The 23,929-nt window shown below is 32.0% G+C and overlaps 4 protein-coding genes across 4 annotated transcripts; 2 read left to right on the top strand and 2 right to left on the bottom strand.

Annotated features, from left to right (window-relative positions):
- Positions 1-1,817: 1,817 nt before the first annotated feature.
- On the bottom strand, positions 1,818-4,588 carry LOC137828371 (B3 domain-containing transcription factor VRN1-like). The gene is made up of 7 exons (XM_068634909.1): positions 3,861-4,588; positions 3,381-3,783; positions 3,158-3,240; positions 2,796-3,045; positions 2,662-2,715; positions 2,295-2,380; positions 1,818-2,149 (listed from the first exon to the last, which is right to left on the bottom strand). The coding sequence occupies exons 1-7, from the start codon at positions 3,948-3,950 to the stop codon at positions 1,913-1,915; spliced, it is 1,203 nt and encodes a 400-aa protein (XP_068491010.1). The 5' UTR covers positions 3,951-4,588; the 3' UTR covers positions 1,818-1,912.
- Positions 4,589-7,944: 3,356 nt separating this feature from the next.
- Positions 7,945-15,925, top strand: LOC137827854 (homeobox protein HAT3.1). The gene is made up of 9 exons (XM_068634208.1): positions 7,945-8,114; positions 8,600-9,510; positions 11,108-11,273; positions 11,363-11,486; positions 11,569-11,681; positions 11,768-12,325; positions 12,537-12,809; positions 14,939-15,028; positions 15,119-15,925. Exons 2-9 carry the CDS (start codon positions 8,663-8,665, stop codon positions 15,425-15,427), a joined length of 2,481 nt encoding a protein of 826 aa, XP_068490309.1. The 5' UTR covers positions 7,945-8,114; positions 8,600-8,662; the 3' UTR covers positions 15,428-15,925.
- A 1,894-nt stretch (positions 15,926-17,819) lies between these two features.
- LOC137828240 (TIP41-like protein) lies at positions 17,820-21,958 on the top strand. Its single transcript, XM_068634722.1, has 8 exons — positions 17,820-18,021; positions 18,135-18,320; positions 18,543-18,633; positions 18,808-18,918; positions 19,239-19,298; positions 19,401-19,442; positions 19,697-19,825; positions 21,569-21,958. Exons 1-8 carry the CDS (start codon positions 17,876-17,878, stop codon positions 21,671-21,673), a joined length of 870 nt encoding a protein of 289 aa, XP_068490823.1. The 5' UTR covers positions 17,820-17,875; the 3' UTR covers positions 21,674-21,958.
- Positions 21,959-22,436: 478 nt separating this feature from the next.
- LOC137828241 (zinc finger protein 7-like) lies at positions 22,437-23,621 on the bottom strand. Its single transcript, XM_068634724.1, has one exon. The coding sequence runs from the start codon at positions 23,480-23,482 to the stop codon at positions 22,904-22,906; it is 579 nt and encodes a 192-aa protein (XP_068490825.1). The 5' UTR covers positions 23,483-23,621; the 3' UTR covers positions 22,437-22,903.
- Between the last annotated feature and the right edge of the window lie 308 nt (positions 23,622-23,929).

Raw genomic sequence — 23,929 nt, 5'->3', positions numbered from 1 at the left:
TCCATTCACGTATGTGTGCCCGCTAGTAAATAATAATAATAATAATAATTGATGATATAATTAATTTTGTAATATAAATATTTAAATTATGAATATCAATAAAATATTTAGATATATGATTAAGTCAAATAACACTTCTTTAGCTTTCTATTTATAAAAGTGAAAAATATTTATTTTTGAAAGTTGTGTTTTTCTTTTTTATCTTTCACTAAGAACAATTAAAAAAGAACGAAAGCTTTCTTTATATTTCCTAGCTTTTTTGGAATTTTCACCTTTATCCAAAGTGAGGGTAAGTGTTCCACTCTCATCAAAATCTATAAAAGGTATTTTCTATTTAGTATACACAAATTATTTATTTTAATTTTCATAATATTTAAAAAAACACAACCAAAAATAAGAATGAAAAGTAAGAGTATAAGTAAAAAGTAAAAAAAAAAATGAGAGAAAGTAAGAGTATAAGTGAGAGGTGAGTTTATTTAGATTGAATATAAGAAAGTAAAAAATAAATAAAATTTTGTAATAAATGTGATTGATGTAATGAAATAAAATTATACATATTTAAAAAAATTGTAAAAAAATTAATATAAATTTTAAAAAATCTAATTATTAAATCTTATTTCAAAATAATAATATATTAAAATAAAATATGTTTAAAAACGTTAAATTTAAATTATTTTCTTTTACTTTATTTATTATTTTAATATTTATATATTTTATTGTGTTTTATACTAGAGAAAGTTAACACCTTTATATTTATTATATAATATCATAATATATAAATAAAATATTAATAATGAAATTATCATAAAGAATTTCATATACAAATGTAAACAGTAATAAAATATTTGTAAATATAAAAGATTATGCTGTAATACATAATAATTTATCTTAAATACATACTTAATTATGTATTTGTTTATATCTTTTAAAAATCCTATATGGGGAGAAAGTTTTCTTTAAAAAAAACTTATAATTAATGTTTTTTATTTTATTTTTTGAGCTTTTATTATATTTCTATCTGTATATAGACGGTAAATCTTATCCAAACCGAAACTATAAAAAAAAAAAAAAAATTTAAAAAAACTGAAAGAAGAAAAAAATAATGAAAAAGCAACTGTACCAAAAAATAACAACATGTACAGTGGTCTGCAGTAGTGTGTGCTCTGTTTTCATGTTTTGCTGCAGCAGCTTTTAATTCGTTATTACTGATCTCATTTATTGACTTTTATTTGTTTCTAGTACACCATATCTCCCACTTAATTTGGAAGATCTCTCTGCTACTGCGTCTTTCTCTGTTAGTAACACTTCACACAACAAAAAATTTCATCCACCTACCAAAACTAATTAACCCACTTAAAGTGATGGAGACTGAACCAAAACTATTTTAAATAATTACTTATTTTTCAATTTGTGACATGATCATTTTAATTCCAGAATAATGATATAGAAAATGTTAATTTGTTTAATTCACAGAACTTGTACAGAAAATGTTATATGTATATATGCATATAAGCTATACCAGAAGATATGATTTTTATGCTAATTATGTAAAAATGGCATCTCAATTTTAAAGCATTAATGCTTTAAAAGTTGTTTACTTACTTTTTACTGTAAACAAGTTATAAAAATTGAAGTCAAGTTTTATATTTTTAAATAAACTATATTCTCATGCTTCAAATTACGTATTCAGCTGGAAAAAAAAACTTCAATGTTTTCCTAGCCAAGTAAGTCAGGTGTGTCTAAGATTTAACCTTCAAAGTACTCACTTATGTGTTTGTAAAAACAATTAATTTATTGTTTAAAAAATTATGGAAAAGTTAAAGAGAATTTCTATTTACCAATCTGAAGATTAAAAATTACAATAAATAAATGTTACAAAGCGAGGATTGAAAAAGTGTTCCAAATAGATTGTCTAAGATTGTCCCCTAAAAATGTGAACATCAAGCACTGCATCTTTTATGTTTATTAACTCAAAGACGCAAACATCTCCGTGCCGAACCTTACATTCCTTCGCAAATTGGGACCAACCATTAGACATCTTTGTTTGAATTGCACCACTGAGTCCTATCTCCCATGTTTTATTTCCAAATTGTAACATCACAACCTGCTTATTCTGGAGGTACCTTCTCAGAAACGCAATTGGTACACGCTGCATCAAATTATACTTTTTCATCACCTCAATATGATATATCAATTATAATAACTATCAATACAACTATAACAAATAATAATAGCCGATCACACAATGTGACTAATAGCAACTTAACTTAATTTGTTTCCTAACTAAACCTTACCTGTCGGCAATCTCCCCTAAGATTTTCCTTTATATTGAGTATGAAAAAGGGATTTTCGGATGTGAAATTTCTTGCTTCTTGCATAGCTCCATTTGTGAATGACATGACAACAAAACCACATTGAGTTAGGATGGTACCGCACACAATATTGAATATCTTGCAAGGTAATTATTTAACTTTAGCTTCTCCTAGGAAATAATAAGATATTAATTACCATTTAGTCACAACAACAAGGCATTCTTGTATAAGGTTTACCTTTAACGAAACTTCTTGTAATAGTTTTCTATAATTAGTCTTTATTTTTATATGTTTAAAAGGGGAAATGCATTTGAAGGATATTATAAAAGCATTTAAAGTTATTTTTTACCCTTGATGGAAATAGTTAAATCTCGATTTTTCATAAGGCCACCATCTTCTTTACCTGATTCAAAGGAAGAAAACTACAATCATTTTTGCACAAATAATATAGTGTAATTTGAAAGAATGACCTACTAAGATTACCTTGTGAAGTCGTATCTTGTGAAATTCGAATTATTGATACTTTAAAACATAGACCTTGACTCTCGGTTAGGTCAAAAGTACAAATATCCCCAATATTCAAACGATTATCGGATGCAAAATCCTTCCATCCTTTCTGAAATTTGCCATCCTTTAATGAAAGGTGCCAAGTTCTCCCATCAAAGACCCGAAGGAGGACATCATGTATTCCCTCTTTCTTCAAATACTTTTTAGCAAATATGGATGGAATGACCTGAGTTTATTCTCACAAGAGTTAGGAAGTTTAAACATAATATATATTTTTTTTGTTTCAAACAAAGCATTCAAAACTACTTTAATGACTAAAAATAAGCTTGTAAGCTCACCAGTAAATATCCATTCACGTATGATTCCTTCATGACAACCATAAAAGAGGGAGTTTCAGAACTGATGGCACCACTGCTATTCTCTGAAACAAATGAGTGCATGATATCCTCATGAAAAAAACACTTAAAAGCTCAAAAGATCCATATAAAGAAAAAGATGACCATGAAATAGAGAGTGTTTAATCTAATGTTTCCTTGTCAAATAACTCCACAAAACTATTACCTTGACACACTTGCTGAGGTAAATTGGAGCTTTCTCCAACAACTCCAATGCGTGACCTTTGTTTTTTAGAAGTTCCAGGATAAGATGGTATTGTTGGAGATACTTCAAACAAATTTTCAGCAGAATGATTTTGAGTGTTGTTGGAGGGATAATTTATTTCAACGCCACTTTCATCGAATATGTTTACCTCCAATTTACATGTTTGTTGGTATTTGAATACCAACAAATGACCGTGGCCAAGGGAGTAATAAGTCACAAATTCCTTCCAACCCTTCTCCAACCAAACATTATGAGCACCTTCTTTAGTCCAAGAAAATTCCCATTCAATGCCATCTGGAAGTTTGAGAAACATTGGATTTGACAAACTAGCACCATGTTTCCTAGTGAACTCTTTTGGAATCATCTGCAAAACTTTATGTTAGCACACATGAAAAAAAAACTTCACAGCCTTGAAAAGAAGGTCAAGGAAAGAGTGCTCACAAGCTTTCCTATTTGAATAGTAGTATGCACAATAATCTTGAAGAAGCGGATCTCAGAAGGAGGAAGAATTCCTGAGCGATTGGAAGTCATGGCTGATTTGACTTAGATTACAAGGTTCCCGGAGTGCAACTCAGGAGATAGCTACCACTAGTGAAATCAAAAACAATGAATCAAACAATTAGAGAAGGAAGTAGCGACGAACTCAGACGGCGTCGTATCGGTTGGAGAGAGATCCGGTGTGGGACTGGTAGCGGAAGATGGAAAAGGTCGTCGAGAAGCAAGTCCTCACGGTGGCCGTTGGATCTCCGTCGGCCACTCCGAATATTCCGAGAAAGACCTCTTCTCCGTCGTCTGCCACTTCTAGCGCGAAAACCTATGTGGACTAGCGTGAATCTAACGTTAGAAGGGTTAGCGTGAACGTAAAGAAAGGGTTCAGAGAATATATACCGGAACTGGAAACCCTAATGCAGGAGAAAAAGGAAGCGCGTTGAGTATTTTACTTCCGCACAAGAATCGACGATCAACGGCGTCGTTTTGCGATAAAAAAGAAAAGGCTCTGCATGATGGGTGTTGTTGTTGGGAGGTTTAACTCTAAAAAGGTAAGAAAAAATATTTTGTGACGCCGAAGAGATTGAGTAGGAGTACGAAAATCTGCATGGCTGAACAGTATCACGGTTATGGCACTGACTCTCATCAATGCTGTTCAGTTGCTTGGAAAGACAAAAACAAACTTCTTCTTTGGTCAAGAGCAACAGAGTGCACATCAATTTTCACTCATAAAGCAAGAATCTGAATACTCTAGGTTATTCTTGCTATTACATTACATTAAAATTATATTTTGGATTACTGAATAAATATTTAGGTGATAAATTTTATATTCCAAATAGTGTATATCTAGTAGTAATTTTAATTCTGTTAGCCATATCTATATATAAAAAAGGGATTTTCTTTAAAAAAAATCTATTTTATTCCTACATAATATTTTATTTTAAGAGGAGAGTGAAAATATTAGATTTGCAACTTATTTTTCTGTTTTAAACTTATCTTCTTCTCTATTAAATAAAAAATTAAAAATATTAGTTATATTCATTTGAAATTCTACTTTTCACTTTCTCTCTCATTTTCAAGTACCTACTCTCTACATTTTACCCTACTTCCCCCACATCCTTTCTTTTATCCTACTATTTATTTTTTATTTTTTTTTTATGTGAAATTTTAAGTAAAATCATACTTTCATTTTCACTTTTCTTTTTATTTGATATTTGTTTTATAAAATTGTAATTGAAGTTTGTGACTAGAGAGAGAAAAAAAACTCACCAAAATGACTATGTTCTGTAGTATTAATTTTAACTACATCACATTTTGTTATATTTATTAGATTTTAATTTTCCTGTTATATTTATTAGGTTTTAATTTTCCTATTCGTCGAGTAACATAATAATTCTATTTTTAATTTACATAATAATCACTAATAAAAATAACATCAATCAAATTTAAACTAATATTCATTTATCAAATATATTTTTTATTTTTATCAAATGAAATCATTTATATTATTCTTATTTCTTCAATTAATAATATATTATTATTTTCATTGAAATATTTTCATTTATATATTCTCAATCTCAAGTTTATTTCACCCTAGAAAAAGTTTCATTACCACCTCTTCGGTTACAACAAAAACAATTTCCACTATAATATATCAGTAGTCAATGTTTGTTAACAACTTTATAAGCCCAACAATATGAAAATAAAATACTTATTTACAATACATTTTAATCACACGATTAACTCATCAATAATAATTGTATTATTAATAACAAAATGAAAATTAATTTTATTTTCTTAAAAATATTATTAATATAACAGTAATCATGATAATAATAATAATAATCATTATAATAAAAATAAAAATAATTATGACAACAATTTCTGTTTGGTGTAGTATAGATTCTATTTTTACTCATGGAAATAAAGTTTCGTGAATTTTAAGTTTCACAGATTTTTTTCATAAATTAAAATTATAATAAAATTTATAGAATTAGATAAGTTAGTAATAAAACAACTTACATAAATGATAGAATATATAAAATTGTATAAATTATATTATTTTAAACAAGTATGAATTAATTATGTAACATTTTCAATATAACAATATTTAATTTTTTATATGTACTCTTTACTTATTATATTAATATTATATCAATTCAATATCAAAAGAATAATGTATAAATTATTTACTTATAGTATAATTTTTAATTTTGTTATAATACAATCAATATATTTTATTAAACTATTAGTCAAACCAATATTTTTATTTTATACTAATTCAATATTTTGTTTTAAATATCTTAGTATACACTAATGTTCAAAATCAAATGCACTTACATATTGATTTTTTTTTTCAGTAAGAACAATAACTTTTCCAAATTTTCCCAATCAAATGCACTTACAATTTAATTTAAACCAGAAAATTACAATGGAGGTTTTTTAACTAATGTGGGGGTAATTCTCCCATGTTTTAGAAATGTGAGGGTAATTCTTACATTTTTGTTGCTCATTTTAATTAAATAAATCATTTATTCTTTTAAGTACAAATTGGTTAGGATAAGACCCCTTTTAAAATAGGTTTAATGCTTTTGGCAAGATTTGTAGTCATGTGTTCATATCTCTTGCTCCCGTCATAGGTCTAAGTCAATTTTTTTAATAGTATTTTATCAATCTAAGAGATTTTTTTTTAAAATTCTGCTTGCATAATTAATAACTTTGCTTGTAGTTTCTGACGGTTTCATTTCATAAATTATGACAATTTAAAAAATGGCATTAATAGAAAAAGGTTATGAATTGATTAAAATGATTAATTGAAGTTAAAGAATATTTATCCATGTTTATTAGTTATCGTTTTTATTCAACATTTTTTAACCTTTTTGTGAAATTGAATGCTATACTGCTTAAAAGATGATCATATGATTCATCTCAATCACCACAACATAATCTATTACCAGCAACTTTTGTTTGACTATCTGTGTTTTTCTATACATTACTAAATAGCCAAACTCTCTCAAATATATTTCATCTATCAAATAACCAAACTCTCCTTCATATATTTCATTTATCAAAATAACTAAATCAATATATTACCTAACTTATCATCATTTGGTACACAATTTTAATTATTTTAAACTATAATAAAATAATTTATAACATATATATTAATATGTTTTATTTTTAAAACACGTATATATAAAAAACTTGACTTACAAATAAATTACATCAATATGAAATGACTTTAGAGTAACATGATTTGAACTTAAATAAACTTAAATAGTGTCATCTTCACATAAATAATATTTAATCAAAATTGTGTTAAATTGAGATGACTTTATCTTCCATATAATAATTATGTTAACTTAATATAACTTCAATTTAACATGGTCAAGATTGGACCAGCGTGATACGAATTCGCGTTGGCATGACTTATACATTTGCAATTTTTTGGAATCAATCCCTATTTGATAAAAAAAAAAGGAAAAAAACTGTCCCCAAGTTGGTAAAAAAAAAAACCAAGTTGGTAAAAAAAAACCCTACACTTGATTATCTAAATATTTTTTACTTTTCACAGTATAAAAAATTATTAATATAATAATAATACTTCATAAATAATTATATTTATATTTATTTCCATTCGGTGCACGAATTAATAACACTAGTTACGGTGAAACTTTATTATCAGATATCTCATATAATATTCTCAACAGTTTTATCATGTAAATGTTAATTTATCTGATTTTATTATTTTGATAATTATATACAAGTATATATAATAAGATAACCTGCATTATTGTATGAGGGAACACATTAGATTAATTTTAAAAATTAGAAATTTGTATCTATTTTAAAAATAGGGAAATACAGGGTGTATTAATTTATAGTATTTTTTCAGTGACAAGAAGTATTAATAGTGAGAGAGTTCCAAAAAAAAAGAGGCCCATTAGTTGAAATCCAAAAAGGTCCAATACCCGCCGGTATTTGCTTGGTGGCCCATATTTGGAGGAGTAAGAAGTATAAACGAAGCACCGTTTTTTTCTCACTTTGGCGCTGAGATTGAGAAAAGGGAACTCTCACGAAACTCAACTCTCTCTTTCTCTCTCTCCTTCACCCTCTTCCCTTTGCACCCAATCCCCATTTCAGATCGAACCCTTCTTCTTCCTCCACCTTCTCCCATTCACTGCTCTCTCATCGTCACCACCAAGAGTAAGTTCCTCTTCCACACCACTTTCTCCTCCTCTCGTATTAACCGTCAGCTTCTCTTACTTCATTGCGTTTCCCTCTTCGAACTTTCCGTCTCCTATTGAATATTTTTTTATCTGAACTTGTCCTAGCTGAAGTGAATAATTTCCAAACAGTCTCCCTCTTTTTTGTTCTTCTGGTTGTTTATTTCTAGGCAAGGGTTGTGTTTCTTTCATCCCGTGGAGCCAAATGCTTAAATGTTCTGTGACATTGTTCTGCTATTGTAGGTGTTATTTAGGAAGTTAGAAAGTAGATTGGGGAATGAAAATTTCTTCGCACCGTGCTAATGTTGTTGGTTTTTATTAGTAGTCAAATTCTATTAACAATTGGCTGTGTGCTGCATGAATGAGTATTTTGGTTGTGCTTTTTAGTTTTAATGTTTGATTCACTCTCCCATTTCCGCGTCGTATATATACGTAGTGGATAATCTCAAGATTCTTTTTTTGTAGTTACTTGACTCACATTTAGATTATAGTGGTGGATGCTGCGGTGTGCGGTTTTTCCTCAGACCTATGACTAGTCCAATTGGAGAATTGACCAGCAGTAGCAACGGTACTGCCGGAGGGATGAGTACTGAACAATCTGGATTGTCTGAAAAAACACAGTTAGGGACTGAGCATTTACTAAAGGAACAAAGGGAGTCCGGTACTGTGTTAACCAGTTCAGTTATGGATGAAAAATCCAATCAAGTTTCTGCTAATGCGACAGAGAATTCTGTTATTTTACTGCCTGCACCACCTCAACATGACTTAGAAAAGAATTGTCAGACTGTAGAAGGTTCACACCTTCAACAAAGTACCGATAAAGAAGTATCTTTACAGTTATCTAACGATGAGCCAGAAAACCCATCCCAACCATTGTCTGAAAATGAACCTGTGGAATCCGCACCTGCCTTTGCTGGGGATGGCCAAAAGCAATCAAGTCCAGCTCTAGCGAATACAAGTTATGTGAATAATATGTTGGATCCACCTTCTGGAGATGCTGTGATCAATTGTTCAGAAAAAGTGTCTAATAGCCCCGCCAATTCGCAATTGAGGCGCAAGGGTAAAAAAAACTCAAAATTTTTGAAGAAGACATATATGCTACGATCAGTTGGAAGCAGTGACAGAGCTTTGCGGTCCAAAACAAAAGAAAATCCCAAGACACCTGAACCAAATAGCAATTTGGTCGATTGTAATAATAATAACAACAATGATGGAGTCAAGAAGAAAAGTTTTAAGAAGAAGCGAAAGAGTGGAGAGGTTGGAATTACCGATCAATTCTCCAGAATCAAATCTCACTTAAGATATTTATTAAACAGAATAGGCTACGAGAAAAACTTGATTGATGCTTATTCTGCTGAGGGCTGGAAAGGATACAGGTGTGTAGATTTTATCATTACCTTGTGCCTTGTTTGAGTTGTAGTCTATATTTGCATTTGCATCTTGATCTATGTTAGATATTAGCTTATATTTATTGATATAATTTCTGTTGGTTAATTGCTGCGAAATTGATATGGAACTACATTTGAAATATTCTGGTCATTAGTGTTTCAAAGGTCTTACATTAAAATTTCATGGTAAGATGCTCTGCAGCTTACCTTTTATAGGCAAATGATTGTATTCTCTTAACTGTTGTATTCAATTATCATGATTATTATTGCATGAAGTCTCATTATGAGTTCTGAAACAGTATGCAATTGTGTGCTGAACGAAGACTCTCCTTTTGTTGCATTTGGATAAAACAGTTTAATGGGATCTTTGGTTTTGAATTTGTATTTATCAAATGTAATTTTGATTATTAAATCCTTTCCAAAAATAAATGTAATGAAATTAATTTTATGAATTTCTTACTTTTCCGGTACTTAAATTTCTAGTTAAAGAGTTTGTGAACTTGTCAAGATCACAATTAAGATTGTAATTGTGTGCTGAATCTGGCAAATGATCAGGAAAAAGCATGATCTCAATCTTCATCTTGTAATCAAGGAATCTCCATGTGTGCTGGTGCTAGGCAATGGTTCTCTAGGTTGGATTTTTTGCCCAGTCTATCTGGACCTGAGATTCCAGCCTGTTTTGCACCCCTAAAATTGTTATTTTTGTTCCCTGTATTTCTTTGCCTTCTTTGGCCTCTCATTTGGCAACTCTCTTCTCACTTTTTTTTGTCTTCTTCGGTCCAAATCCTTCTCTGTTGGCTCCAACATTGTTGCATTGTATTTTGTCTTTTGATTTACTATCGTTCACCCCATCTTGATCCTCAATGGATATGGTTTTTGATAACAATACAATCCATGGCTGGTTTGGCCGAGATTGACGACGTTTATCTTAAGTACACAATTAGTAGGGTTTATCATGATGAACAACTTTTTATTATTTCTATTTTATCTTTAATCTTTAATTCTTCATGTACTTTGGGATTCACTCAATTTGGTCCCTTGCTGTTTTCTTCTCTCACCCTTCTATCTTTGACCGGACTGTCTTGAAACTAACTTTTTAAGTAGTATCACAATGTTACTGCAGGATTATGCAACTGAGCTAGTAGATCAGTCATTCAAAGCTTATTACCTTTGTGCTTCATTTTATTTGAATTGTCAAACAAAAGCCTTTTTAACTCACATTTTGGAAATTATATACAATCAATTTAATCAACATGCACTTCATATGCTGCATTTGTAATTGAATGTCCTCTTTTCTAGTACTTTTTTATTATATTTTTTATTGCTACCTTTCAGTATTTGAGAGCTGAGGATATTGTACTAGACCATTCTGTAACTTATGTTTTAGTCTTTGATAGGAGTTTGTTTGTTCTAATTTTCTAGGAGTTTGTTCACTCTTGTTTTCTTGTGAACCCGAGTATGATTGGTAGTTGCACTACTAAAAATCTTCTCATGCATTTGTGAACCTTCAAATGCTAGAAATGTGTATTCATTTTTGTTTTCAACGTGGATAATTTGTTTTGGTTTGATTGTGATAATTTTGTAGTATGGAAAAATTGAAGCCTGAGAAAGAGCTTCAACGGGCCAAGTCTGAAATTATTCGACGCAAATTGAACATCAGGGAACTGTTTCGAAATTTGGATTCATTGTGTACTGAAGGAAAGCTACCAGAGTCTCTATTTGATTCCGAGGGAGAGATTGACAGTGAGGATGTAGGTTAATATTTTATATTTAGTTCCTGAATTTTGTATTGTTTCTTTAGGGTTTTGCAGATGTGAATACTTTGAAGTTTATGGTGCAGATATTCTGTGCAAAGTGCCACTCCAAAGAGTTGAGCTCTAATAATGATATAATTCTCTGTGATGGTGTCTGTGACCGTGGCTTTCACCAGCTCTGTTTGGATCCTCCGTTGTTAACTGAAGATAGTAATCCCTAGTCTACCTAATTGATTGGTCGCTTCTTTCTTCCACGTTATTTATGATTTATGTTTACTTTTGTGAATTACAGTTCCACCTGGTGATGAGGGTTGGTTATGCCCTGGATGTGATTGCAAAGATGACTGCATGGACCTTATTAATGATTCCTTTGGAACAAGTCTCTCTATTAGTGACACCTGGGAGGTTAGTGGGCAATTTTAGTGCATTCTCTGTAAATCATTAATGTTTTGGAACTTTCTTTCCTGATCATGTGTCTGATCCTTGTTTAGAGGGTTTTTCCTGAAGCAGCTGCTGCTGCTGGAAATAAGACGGATAACAACTCGGGACTCCCTTCTGATGATTCTGACGATGATGATTATAATCCTAATGGTCCAGAGGATGTGAAAGTTGAAGGAGACGAATCAAGTTCTGATGAATCTGACTACGCTTCTGCTTCTGAGAATTTGGAGGGTTCACATGGGGATCAATACTTGGGCCTTCCATCTGATGATTCTGATGATGGTGATTATGACCCTGCTGCCCCAGATGCTGACTCTAAAGTCAATGTAGAAAGTTCAAGCTCTGACTTCACATCTGACTCTGATGATTTACCTGCTGCAATTGTGGAGAATACGTCCCCTGGACAGGATGGTGAAATCAGATCTGCATCATTGGATGATGTCAAGTGCTTGAACAGTTATGGCAAAAGAAAGGGTAAAGCTGGTAAGAAGCTATCTATGGCTGATGAACTGTCATCTTTACTAGAGCCAGATTCTGGTCAAGAAGGTTCTACACCTGTTTCTGGGAGAAGGAACTTGGAAAGGTTGGACTACAAAAAGCTGTATGATGTAAGTTCATTTTAATGACGTGGTTTAAAATACTACTCTATGATTCTACATGCATGGTTTGCCTTCCCATTTGAAGTAGTTATACATATTCATTGCAAAACTTGAAACATAATACTTAATCATGGGTGGGTGTGTAGAGTCAATAGTATTTATTGTTCCATTCTTTGGTTTTACTCTCCCAATATTTTAAGCAGCTATGTTTCTTTTGTAGGAGGCATACCACAGCGATACTAGTGAGGATGAAGATTGGACAGCCACTGTTACTCCAAGTAGAAAGAAGAAAGGCAATGCAACTCCAGTGTCACCAGATGGAAATGCTTCAAATAATTCCATGCACACTCCTAAGAGGAATGGCCATCAGAAGAAATTTGAAAATACAAAAAATTCACCTGCTAAATCACTTGATGACCATGTGAAATCTGATTCTAGGAAACAAAAGTCTAAATCTTCAGCATACAAAAGATTAGGAGAAGCTGTTGTTGAGGTAATGTATTACCTTCGAAATTTGTTTTTTAAATTTAATTTCTGTTTGGAGAATCTTTCATTTCAGTTTCTAATTTGCATATTGACTTAATTGTCTCACTATTAAATCATGTCCCCTAAATATACTAATAATTACCACTTGAAAAATTAAAGGGGAAAAGACTTTTGGTTGGGGGGAGTGTTGTTTCCTTTATTGGATGACTTAAAATTTACGAGGTAGAAAATCAGAGTTTGCCTGAAATACAGAAAATCTATTCGAATAATACTGATGAAAATATTTTGTTATACTGCACAACCCATACCTGATCCTTTTATTTGAACATTAGTAATCATACCTAGTGCAGTACATAGTTATGTGATCCGTTTTTTAATATTTGTATTGTTAGTCATTTCAGTTTTTTAAATAACTACTAAATTTGATTTTTTTTTATCCAAATCATGAAATATATCAATATGTAAATGTAAAACATAACTGTTTTAAAAACGTTCTAAAATGTGTTTATTTTTTTTTAAAAGTTATTTTAAACATATTATTTTTAATTAAATGCCATTAATTATATGATAGTTGCATATGTAATTTTTATATATATATATATATATATATATATATATTTCCAAGAGCATACAAAGCTGTAAACTGTTAATTTACTAAAAAGATAAATTTAGGTTACAAATAGTAATTTCAAGTTTATTGGCTTAGTGTTGAACATATCTATTTTTGTGGAAATTTGAACTACTTAGACATTGGAGTTACAGCATTGATTGAGCAAATTTAATCTGGACGAAGTTGTTGTTCAATATCTCGAAATCATAGATGAAAATACTACACCATTATCTTAAAATTTTGGGCTGTGTAATAATTTTTATATTAACATATATTGTGATTGAACTTAGGTTATGTATAATCGGTATATTGATTTGATTTGGATTTTAAATAAACAATCTTGTTCAACACTATTGACAATTATGTGTATGTATCATCCTAAGAAGATCTTGGTACTACACCATTACCAGCTAAATACCACAAACAGAGACTTGGAGAATAATTCTTACAATAATCACCATAAAATTTTAAAAAATAAACTATTTGGCTCTTGGCATTCCTTATTGACCAGCCATGCCACATGCTCCTCTTGCCTCTTACTACAATTATTTTTGTAGATTACCACTAATGAAGTTGTTCTTTTAAAGAAGTTGTCTACTTTGATTGTGCTATTTATTTATTTTCCATTCTCACAATTAGTGCCACATGATTCCGACCTACTCTTATATTTTAAGGCTTTATTTTAGATTATGTGGTATTTTAAACAAATTTTTTTGTTTAATTAACTTTGAAAAATGTACCACATACTTAAAAATCCCAAAAATGAGTAGTTTATTACTAATCAAGCAGAAGTTCACTCTAGTTTTAGATAATTATACTTAATCTAAAGTTTTCATCAATGATAAATTTTAACTAGCTTTTTCTGTAAGTTTTATATGCAAATATAAATCGTTCATAATGTACCTTCTGTGGATGAATAGTCCAAGTTGATGATTTTGAGACGAGTGAGTGAATTGAAAACTAAAGTCACGGAGAAGCTTTGTGCTCAAAGTATTTTTTGTTAATTAGAAGAGTGACTGAGTATATGAAATGTAAATATAGTAACATGAGTTATCAATATCGCACAAGTTGTGCATGTTTTAGGTGTTTTTAGATTCTTCTTACGAAGTGTCAAGGATGCCACACTTCCATGTCATTAAGGTTTGGTGGATGAAAGAAGTGTTTTGGGTGTAATTTCTTTCAAAGTGCCCGTCAAACCCAAGGAAAGTTTTACCTAAATATAACTATAATTAGTCATGTTCTATGGTAGATAAATAATGTTGGGAAGTGAAGTGCCAACAAGTGCAGAAAATAGTTTATAATCGAGTGTGTTTTGTCCAGACTTGAGGGAAAAGTAATAGACAATCAAATGTGTTTATAATCTTTTCCACAAGTCAAACATCACTGCAATTAGCCGCCTTTATGCTGCATCTTCAAGCCATCATCCACCTTTTGTTGGATGCTTTGAACCCTGCATCTCTTTATTTAAAATAGCCTGTTTGTCTGGTAAAGGGCTTGTCTTGGATTAACTATTCTTATATTTTCAGAGACTTCACATATCTTTTAAAGAAAATCAGTATCCAGATAGAACCACAAAAGAAAGCTTGGCACAAGAACTTGGACTTACTTGTCAGCAGGTCATATCTTTTAGCTTTGCACTTAACAGTGAACACAATTTATCTTTCGCTTGTGACATTCTGAATTTCCTATTCTTTCTTCACTTTCAGGTTGCCAAATGGTTTGACAATACACGATGGAGCTTCCGGCATTCATCACAAATGGAAACCAATTCAGGTAGAAATACTTTACAGCAATCTACTGATAGTAGAGCTGAAAATGAGGGGGGTGAATGTGAATTAAGGTCCCCAGAGGTCAGTGGAGAAATATCAAAAGCCCCAAGCTCTGGAAAAAGAAAGCATTTGTCAGAACACCAACTATCTGAAACACAGCTGGATATCAATGGCTTGGCAACAAGTTCACCAAATGCTCATCAAACCCAAATGGGCAAGAAAATGAAGACAAGAAGAAGGAAATGACATTTTAGTAAGAACTCGGTTTTAACCTTTTTTAGGCCTCAAATTAAAGTATCCATCTTTTTGTGAGATTGAGATCCCATGAGATGATCAGCTCGGATCTCGATGGATTTGTTTCCATTCAGGCAGGTAATCATAAGATGTGCTATATTTTTGTATTTTTTAAGAATAGCTCTCCTGGTATTGATCTCTGGTGATTTTGTTTTAGTGTTGCTCCTCATGCAAACACTAAAATAGTTCACTCAGTAGTTTAGCAATTTTTAGATTTTTTTATTTATTTACAGAGACTCCATTACTTGTTCCAATATGTTTTTTCCTCCATTACAGTGCAAAAAAGCTACAAAAAAACGATGAGAATAGGGGAATAGTTTATCTTTGTACGTCAGGATTCAATATCATTACTGTATTAACCTGCAGGCAATCCCTAGTAAATATAGCAGCTCATTTGTTTGACTGTTCACAACATATATGGATAGGACGCTAATCTTTCATTGATTTTCAGGGTTGGTTTTTTTGGTAATCCCAGTCTCTTTAAGATGTTTGTTTTGTTATGTGTTGGGATGGGACATCATATACCTCAATTGCTGCAGGCTTGTATAACGTTGAGAAGCTATTTTTCCTGTACAAATGAATGCCCTGGAACTGACACGCATGTTGATAAGCTCTTTGTTATGTGTTATTTCGGGGACTGTTGTAGTGTGTATGTGGGGAACCCTAAGAGGAAGGGAATTAGAATAACACATTGAGGGAGACGTGATTGTTGATTGTTTTAGTTAGTGATTTATAAGTGCTGAAGTTGGGGCTTATGATATACGGTAGTTGTGAAAATTGGGAATGAGCCAACATCAAAGGGAGGGGGAGGATTTCGCATATTGTGATTGTTTGCAAGAGTTAAACACGGCTAATCCCATGCCTTCAATTCCAAGGTGGTATGCTGCTGCAACTTGTTTATGGCTTCTACTTCTCACTGATATTTGGTGTGAATATTTAAAAATTAAGATAAAGTTTCATATTTGGTGTATACGATTTTATTTCAAGATTGTCCTCAAATGTTTTTATTTTCCAAATAATGTATTTTTTATTTAAGCATTTCTTATTATAATCCTTCATTTTTTGGGAACTGTTCCATTTGATTCTTATTTTTCTATCTTATATATTAAACAAAAATAAGAAGAGGATTTAAACTTTAAATAGCATTTGATAATATTTTTTTTAAAATGTTAATGTGTACTAGTTTTAAAAAAATTAATAATGAACGGAATACATTTTAAATATAAAATATACCATTTTGGTTTAATAATTTTCTTTTTAGAACTTGGATGTTATATAGTATTTTTAACAATATTATCAATATTAGTTTATTTATAATAAGTTAGTAAACGATCCAGTTTTTCTTAGTTTAATTTTATGCAATGTTAAAATTTTTATTGTCTTGTCTAATTGGAGATATTTACATAAAAATTATAAATTTTACTTTTGGTGTGACGATAATGCATTTTTTATGTACTTTGATATTTTATAAAATAACTGAATTTATTGATATTTATTAGGAGAGTTGGTAAAATAGGGATTGCTTAAATGGTCCGTAAAATTAACTAAAAGAATTTTAAAAAATTGTAATATAAATTGAAACAAATGAATTTTGACTGGTAGGTTACATTGGTATGTAGCGAGACAAATTTTAAAAATAATAACTGAAATTGAAAAAAATGTATTATTTTATTAATATATTTAAAAATTGAAATTAATTTTATTCTTTGAAAATTCGAATTGTTTTTCTTCTAAGTTTCATTTTCATTTTAATAGTAACAAAATAGTTCATCCCCCATTAATTTGATGTATAAAATCAAATTTTTAAATCCAGTTAAAATATGAGTCTGGTCAAACTATTCATCCAATTAAGTATGTTACACAAATTATAATATTCATCCAAATGTATATATATATATATAATAAAAGTTATCACAATCAAATATTGTTATCGAAAACTTATTTCCAAAATATAAAATTTAAAGTTTTTTTTTTAAAAAAATGTTTTATCCGGAAATATTTTTAATAATATTTCTCTAAGTGTTGCACTTTTAATAATATTTTGCATTTGTCTAAATATCAATTTGGTTCTTCCCCATTAAATGTCTCAATCTTTTGTGAAAGACTTGAAAGGTATACACTAACAGTTAATTATCAATGTACTATTAAGATGTTTTGCATTATAGAAATTTTTAAATTTTATATTTCTAGAACAAAAAAATATTTTGATCATTCTTATGTAATGAGAGGTATAGTATAGATAGAAATTATGGAAGTACAAAAAGTAAGGGGAGGCATAGCTACAGTGTAAGAAGGCCTCTGTGGCTGACCGAAAGCCCCATATGTAATACCCAATTGTTAAAAGCGAGTCTCTTTGACCGTAACTCGGGGAATTACCGGGTGAGTTGAAATCCGAAGGTGATGATGGATTTGGAAGTCGACGAGAACAACTTGAAAGCCGCCGGCGCCGAACTCTTCGCCGAAGATGGCCGGCGAGGCATTCGCATCAATGGTTGGTTGATCGAGACTCGGAGGCACTCCATACTGAAGTCTTCCACCATCCAGGAGTGAGTGATTATCGCATCACAATTAACCCTAGCTTCTGTAATTTCTAATTGGGAAAGCGTTTTGTTCGTTGATATTTTGGAAGAAAAATTGAAGATGGATGTGTGCCTTGCAGGTGGGAACAGAAACTTAACACGTCTCATTTACCAGAAATGGTTTTCGGGGAAAACACTTTAATTCTGAGACACCTGAGCAGTGGCACCAAAATTCATTTCAATGCATTTGATGCTCTTTGTGGCTGGAAACAGGAAGCCCTGCCGCCAGTTGAAGTTCCAGCTGCTGCTAAGTGGAAATTTAGAAGGTAAGCTGTTGGCATGTTCACTTTCATGTTTATGTATAACTCAAAATTCAAATGACAGTCCTTAGGTTCATTTGGTCTTTTCTTTGCAATAAATTTATATCTAGTATGAAACTGCCTGGTAATTGTTTGTGCAGTCTACCCATCCCATTGAATAGGATGTGTAAATGTCTAAATGACCGTTGTGTTAGTCTAGTCTCACATTCTTTTGGGGGAAATGTGCAGCAAGCCCTCTCAGCAAATAATACTAGATTACGACTACACATTTACAACACCTTATTGTGGAAGTGACAATATTGAGATTGATAAAGATCTGGTACGCATACTTCTTTTGTTTTTTCCACAAACTATCTGTCATCTTGAATACCATTTTTCATGAGTCACGAGTACAATTCTACACTGAGTGTTTTTGTGCCCACAACTACATATTTATTATATTTTGTTATAAGAAAATCAGGAAACTTATTTAATATATATTTATTTATGGTAGAATGAGGGAGAGATTTCGAAGGAAACCAGTAATATTCTTTGGGAAGACTGCAAGGATCAAATTGATGTAGCAGCACTTGCATCCAAAGAGCCCATACTTTTCTATGATGAGGTCCGTAAAGAATACCTTGAATTTAGCGAACTTCTTTGCAAATAATTGTTTTTGCATGATAATGTCTTTATGAGAAACAATTTTGCATGGTTCATGAAGTAAGAACGTAAGTGAAAGAAAGGAAAAACATATAAATAACTTCGGTATAAATCTGCACATGTGAAATAGTTTAGTGAAATCTGCTATACAAAAAATACAAAATGAATGTGCTCTTGTTTTACTTATCTGAGTGCCTTACATATAACAAATTGTCTATATTCTCTTCCTTGATGGTATTTACTTCCATCCTAAATATATGAATCCTCATTTGTGAACAACAGGTGGTCTTATATGAGGATGAACTTGCTGATAATGGAGTATCACTTCTTACTGTAAAAGTGGTAATGACTAATTTGGTTTCTTCTGTTGATAGGAGCTTTTATTTTGTTATGCAAACTAATATAATTACCAATGACTGGTGATATCACTTCTTGGTTTTACAGAGAGTAATGCCAAGCTCTTGGTTTCTTCTGTTGCGATTCTGGGTGAGCTACTCTGTTTGTATCCTAAATTAGAAATTTCTTTCAGTCTTAAGTGATGTTTGGATAGCAATTTAGTTATTTCATTATTACTACTCTTATGGTTGATAGTGCAGTGTTGGTGTTATAAAATATTGAAGTTATTACTAAATATCTATAATACCTCTGAGAAGCATTGAGATTTGTGTCAGCCCATTTTCTTGCATCGCCACCACTTTCCATAAACTTGAATTTAACTGATTACCCTGGTACTGATGCAGCTTAGAGTTGACGGAGTGCTGATTAGATTGAGAGAAACACGTATGCATTGTGTGTTTGGTGGAAATACAAATCCCATTATACTTCGAGAGAGTTGCTGGAGAGAATCTACATTTCAGGCTTTGTCTGCAGTAAGTTTCTGCTATGCACTTGTGCTTTGTTCTTTATATTAATTCTGAACATTACTCTCTTTTTCTGTTGTTGACCATAGTAAATAGAGAAAGTAAGTGGGGGGATTCTTTTCTATTGCCTGTGTTGATCTAGTCAATATTAAGGACTTTAGGTTGTTTGTCTACTCTTTTTTTACTTCACTATGTTTATTTTTTGTTGTTGTTTGAGATCCTGGATGAAGTGCTATTAACCATATGGCTTCAACCTAAACCCTAAACCCTAAACCATATGGCTTCAACAACTCAAAAGGAGGGTTGGTTTGGTTATGAAGCCAAGATTCTTTAAAAAAATCTTCATTTGAAAGTGTTTTCCTTGAATTTAATGAATGAAAAAAAATCAGCAGGTTCACTTTCCTAGCTGATGTGTGTGTGTGTGTGTGTATAGGTGAGTACAAGTACAAGGTAAAAGAAAAGACTATAGCCTATGAGACTTAACCCCTAAAGCTAGGTACACCCAAAAAGCAGCTTTATGAAGGTAGTACAACAAATGATAATAAACAAATATTTAACACCTCCCCTTCAAGCTAGAGCATATAAATTGTATTCACCAAGTTTGTAACATATAAACTGAACTCTAGGCCCTCTCAAAAACTTAGTTAAAATGTTTGCAAGCTAGTCAATTAGAATTGAAAAATTTAGTACTAAGTTGCTTTGGTAGCAGTGTCCCCTTAGCAAAATGACAATCAATATGTTGTTTGGTTCTCTCATGAAGGGCTGCCTACAGTACAACTTCATTTGCTTAAATCACAAAATTTCAACTCTTAAAGGAGTTGTTTAATCCATACAAGTTCACAAGTGTCTAAAGCCATAGATCTATATTCAAATTTTGCACTCGGCCAAACAACAACACATCATTTCTTGCTTTTCCAGGAAATAATATTCCCTCCAATAAATACACAATATCTTGTGGTGGATCTTCTGTCAATGAGATAGCCAATCCAAGCTGCATTACAATATCCTACGATATGAGTATTTCCCTTGTCCTCATACAACAAAGTCAAGATCTTTTTTTCCCTTGTTAAACTTTGAATAGAATGGTTTAATTAAGACGTTGAATAAATTTTTTGATTCAAACGAATTAATTATATCAAATTGAGTTTTGAAAACATTCAAGGATAATTAGAAATATATTTAAGAACACAAAGATTGAGTTCAGAGTGTTCATGAAATGATGCGTTAGACCATCTATTGTGAAAATGAAGATTAGACCGCCTAACGTGTTGATGTCTTTGAGACCATCTAACAGGTGTAACATTGTAGGATCGTCTAATATGTTTAATCTCGTAATGTATTTATTTTAAGTTCTGCACATGAAGTGACTTTATTATAACTTTAACATATTGTATAGTGTTTGTTACCATCAAAACCTTGTAGACTCTCTTATCATGAGACCGTCTAGTGAGATATTAGACTATCTAGCAGTGACTAGACCATCTAGCGTCATAACACTCCTATGTGTCTCTTTCCAAGCCCTGTGACAATGACAGCCGGGCCAGTGACTGGTTGCTGTGATAGGCTTTATTTTAGTTGCTCTGATTAGTTTTTTCTTGTATCAAATTAGATTTACCTTTTTGTTCCCATGCTTTCCTCATTCTTTTACCGGTTTTGTCTCTATATAGTTTTCTTTGTTGTGGCTATCATTTATAAGTTACAATTTATTGTTGAACACCTTTTTCATTGCACTTGACTGTCTTATTAATGCAGCAAGAGCATCCTTTTGATTCTGGTGCGTACGGCGATCCAAGCTTCATCAGCCAGAAACTCCCCATCATAATGCATACGACAAAAAAGTTTGTAATTTCCTCTTAAGTTATAAGACTGTAAATTCCCATAGCGGATAAGGGTTTCTGGTCAATTGTTATGTTCATATTTTATTCATATTTTATCTGGCTGTTAGAAACCATAAATTGCTTCTTATGAGATAAGAAACAACTTTAATGTTAGATGTTGTTTTTGTACGAAAGGTTGGGGGGGATCCAACTTTAAGGCGAGGGACTCATTTCACATGAAAAAATGAGATGATATAGTTATTACTTATAAGTTATAGGTTGACATTTAAGTAACTTTATAATTTATAACATCTACAACTTTTCACTTTTTTCTCCAAAGTATAATCTTTCATTTTAAAGATGCTAAAGTCGTTGGGAAAAAGGAAATGCATGGAACCGAGCGAGTGCTCGCACTAACATTCACATTAGGCATATGGAAGGCTTTTCCAGGATGTCTTAGTATCTTCGTGAATTCTGTTCACAAAATGCCATTTTTAAACAAGAGAATGGTTGTTGTAGATCTCACTTTCTACCCAATTGGATTGTTATTTCAGAGTAAAGCGTGGGGATAGATAATAAAGCATCACGTAGGGTGAGCAAAGTGGGAATATCTCGTACTCTAATATTGGCAAAAGAAAAGCGTATTTTGATCAGAGTCAATTCCAGGATTTGTAATGCCAGAACAGCAATGATTTGTGAAATACTATTAATTTTGAAGTTTGAATGAAAATCATAGGGACTTTAGCTTAATGTAATAAATCATGAATTTTCTCTGTACAAGGACGTTAGTAGTAACAACTGTCTTTTTGGAAAGTTTCATTCGAATTTGTCATCTCTTATTAAAATCTAAGGTTAGGAACTGAGGCTTTACATATGTTGGAAGCATCCCCATACTGAACTTGCCTAGCACCCACAAAGTGTTTGTGGTATGTACATGCAGGATGAAAATCTGGATTTAATGTCGAAAAGCAAAATATCTGTCATTAACATGACAAGTGAGCACTGCATATAGGAAATTATATCAACTTCAAGGAACTAAAATAGATAGCTAGCGTGTCATAATTTGGGTTTCTGGTGCTAAACATGTAGTCAAATATAGACAGTTGAAACTACAAATCTCGTAGCACATACTATGCTGTACCGTGATCATAGTTATTGACTCTTCCAGGTTAAGTGTCTTCTACCTGTGTTTTTCCCCGTCATTAGGTTAAGGACCAAGCTCTTGAGGCTGAAAAAGGATGATAACACTGCAAGGTGAGGCCAACAACTATCAGAGTCTGAGGTCTAAATCAATGTTGAGTGGCTCCTGTGGTGGCTGGGGTTGTTGTGCAACCAAGCGAAAGCTACCTGGCCATACCAGATCTGTTTGATCCTCTGACGAGAAAGGTGCCCAAGCCATCCCAAGCCTTGCATGTGCATCATGAAAGCTGGGTGCCAGCACAGTACCACCTCTGCATGGCTTATGCACGAGTGAATGGGGCTGTACACCGAGTGATCGAAGAATAGTTGGTGTGTTCACGGAGAAGCCCATTATTGTCATTGACCTCTGTGATTGGTACCTTCTGGCAGCTCCCCTTTCCCTCTTGTGGGCGTTTTGATGACCTCCTAATGCCTGTGAACTGAAGAACTTCCTCTTGCAGAAGTTGCATGAAAAAACTTTTGCAGTGGCTGGTCTTGATTGTAAATCAGGGTCTGCAGCAGTTGAGAGTGAAGTGCCTCCTATGTTCAGGTTCAACCACTCTTTGGGGTTGTCATGTTCGCTTCCATAGTTGTCTTTGTCTCTGTTCATCCTTTCACCTGGTTGTTCTTTGGCTGTTGATAAGATTGTTTCATCTTCTTTGATCATCATTTCCCCTAAATTCTCTGATAGCTCTGATGTCTAAGGGGAGTTGAATAGATGAAAAAAGGCTCATTGGAATCCTTTTAAGGTTAGATCAAAAGCAGAAAAAACTAACCGAAAGTGGTATCAAAGTGTAATGGAAGTGAGATGGGATGTTTTTTTATTTTTTGTCATCCGAATCAGTAACCCCACCTGTTGATGCTTGGTTCTGTAGGGAACAATGCTTATGTCATCTTCACTGTTGGCTCCCTTCAAGCTTAGGATTCCCCACTATCATTTTTTCTTCTTTTTCCTCTTTTCTCCTTACAAAGTTCTATCGTTTCCTGGCTATCTTAGGAATACCTATAGAAATATAAGGTTGACAATGCTAAATCATTCCATCCGTTGTCAAAATCAAATCTCATTTTATTTGAACTGCCTGCCATGTGTGCTCCTTACACCATCCTATATGCTATA

This window comes from Phaseolus vulgaris, chromosome 7, assembly GCF_000499845.2.
Source record: "Phaseolus vulgaris cultivar G19833 chromosome 7, P. vulgaris v2.0, whole genome shotgun sequence".
NCBI classification, from domain to species: Eukaryota; Viridiplantae; Streptophyta; class Magnoliopsida; order Fabales; family Fabaceae; genus Phaseolus; species Phaseolus vulgaris.
Note: the sequence above shows the minus strand (reverse complement) of the source record. Positions and strands in the feature narration are given on the sequence as shown.

Coding starts and splice junctions, on each gene's coding strand:
- LOC137828241 (XM_068634724.1), bottom strand. CDS start 23,482: ATGATGATCAAAGAAGATGAAACAATCTTATCAACAGCCAAAGAACAA.
- LOC137828240 (XM_068634722.1), top strand. CDS start 17,876: ATGATGGATTTGGAAGTCGACGAGAACAACTTGAAAGCCGCCGGCGCC. Junction 18,919..19,238: donor CCATACTTTTCTATGATGAG/GTCCGTAAAGAA, acceptor TGTGAACAACAG/GTGGTCTTATATGAGGATGA. Junction 19,826..21,568: donor CATTTCAGGCTTTGTCTGCA/GTAAGTTTCTGC, acceptor TTATTAATGCAG/CAAGAGCATCCTTTTGATTC.
- LOC137828371 (XM_068634909.1), bottom strand. CDS start 3,950: ATGACTTCCAATCGCTCAGGAATTCTTCCTCCTTCTGAGATCCGCTTC. Junction 2,716..2,795: donor ACAAGATACGACTTCACAAG/GTAATCTTAGTA, acceptor CCTTTGAATCAG/GTAAAGAAGATGGTGGCCTT. Junction 2,381..2,661: donor TTTAACTATTTCCATCAAGG/GTAAAAAATAAC, acceptor TCACAAATGGAG/CTATGCAAGAAGCAAGAAAT.
- LOC137827854 (XM_068634208.1), top strand. CDS start 8,663: ATGACTAGTCCAATTGGAGAATTGACCAGCAGTAGCAACGGTACTGCC. Junction 9,511..11,107: donor GAGGGCTGGAAAGGATACAG/GTGTGTAGATTT, acceptor ATAATTTTGTAG/TATGGAAAAATTGAAGCCTG. Junction 12,810..14,938: donor TAGGAGAAGCTGTTGTTGAG/GTAATGTATTAC, acceptor TTATATTTTCAG/AGACTTCACATATCTTTTAA.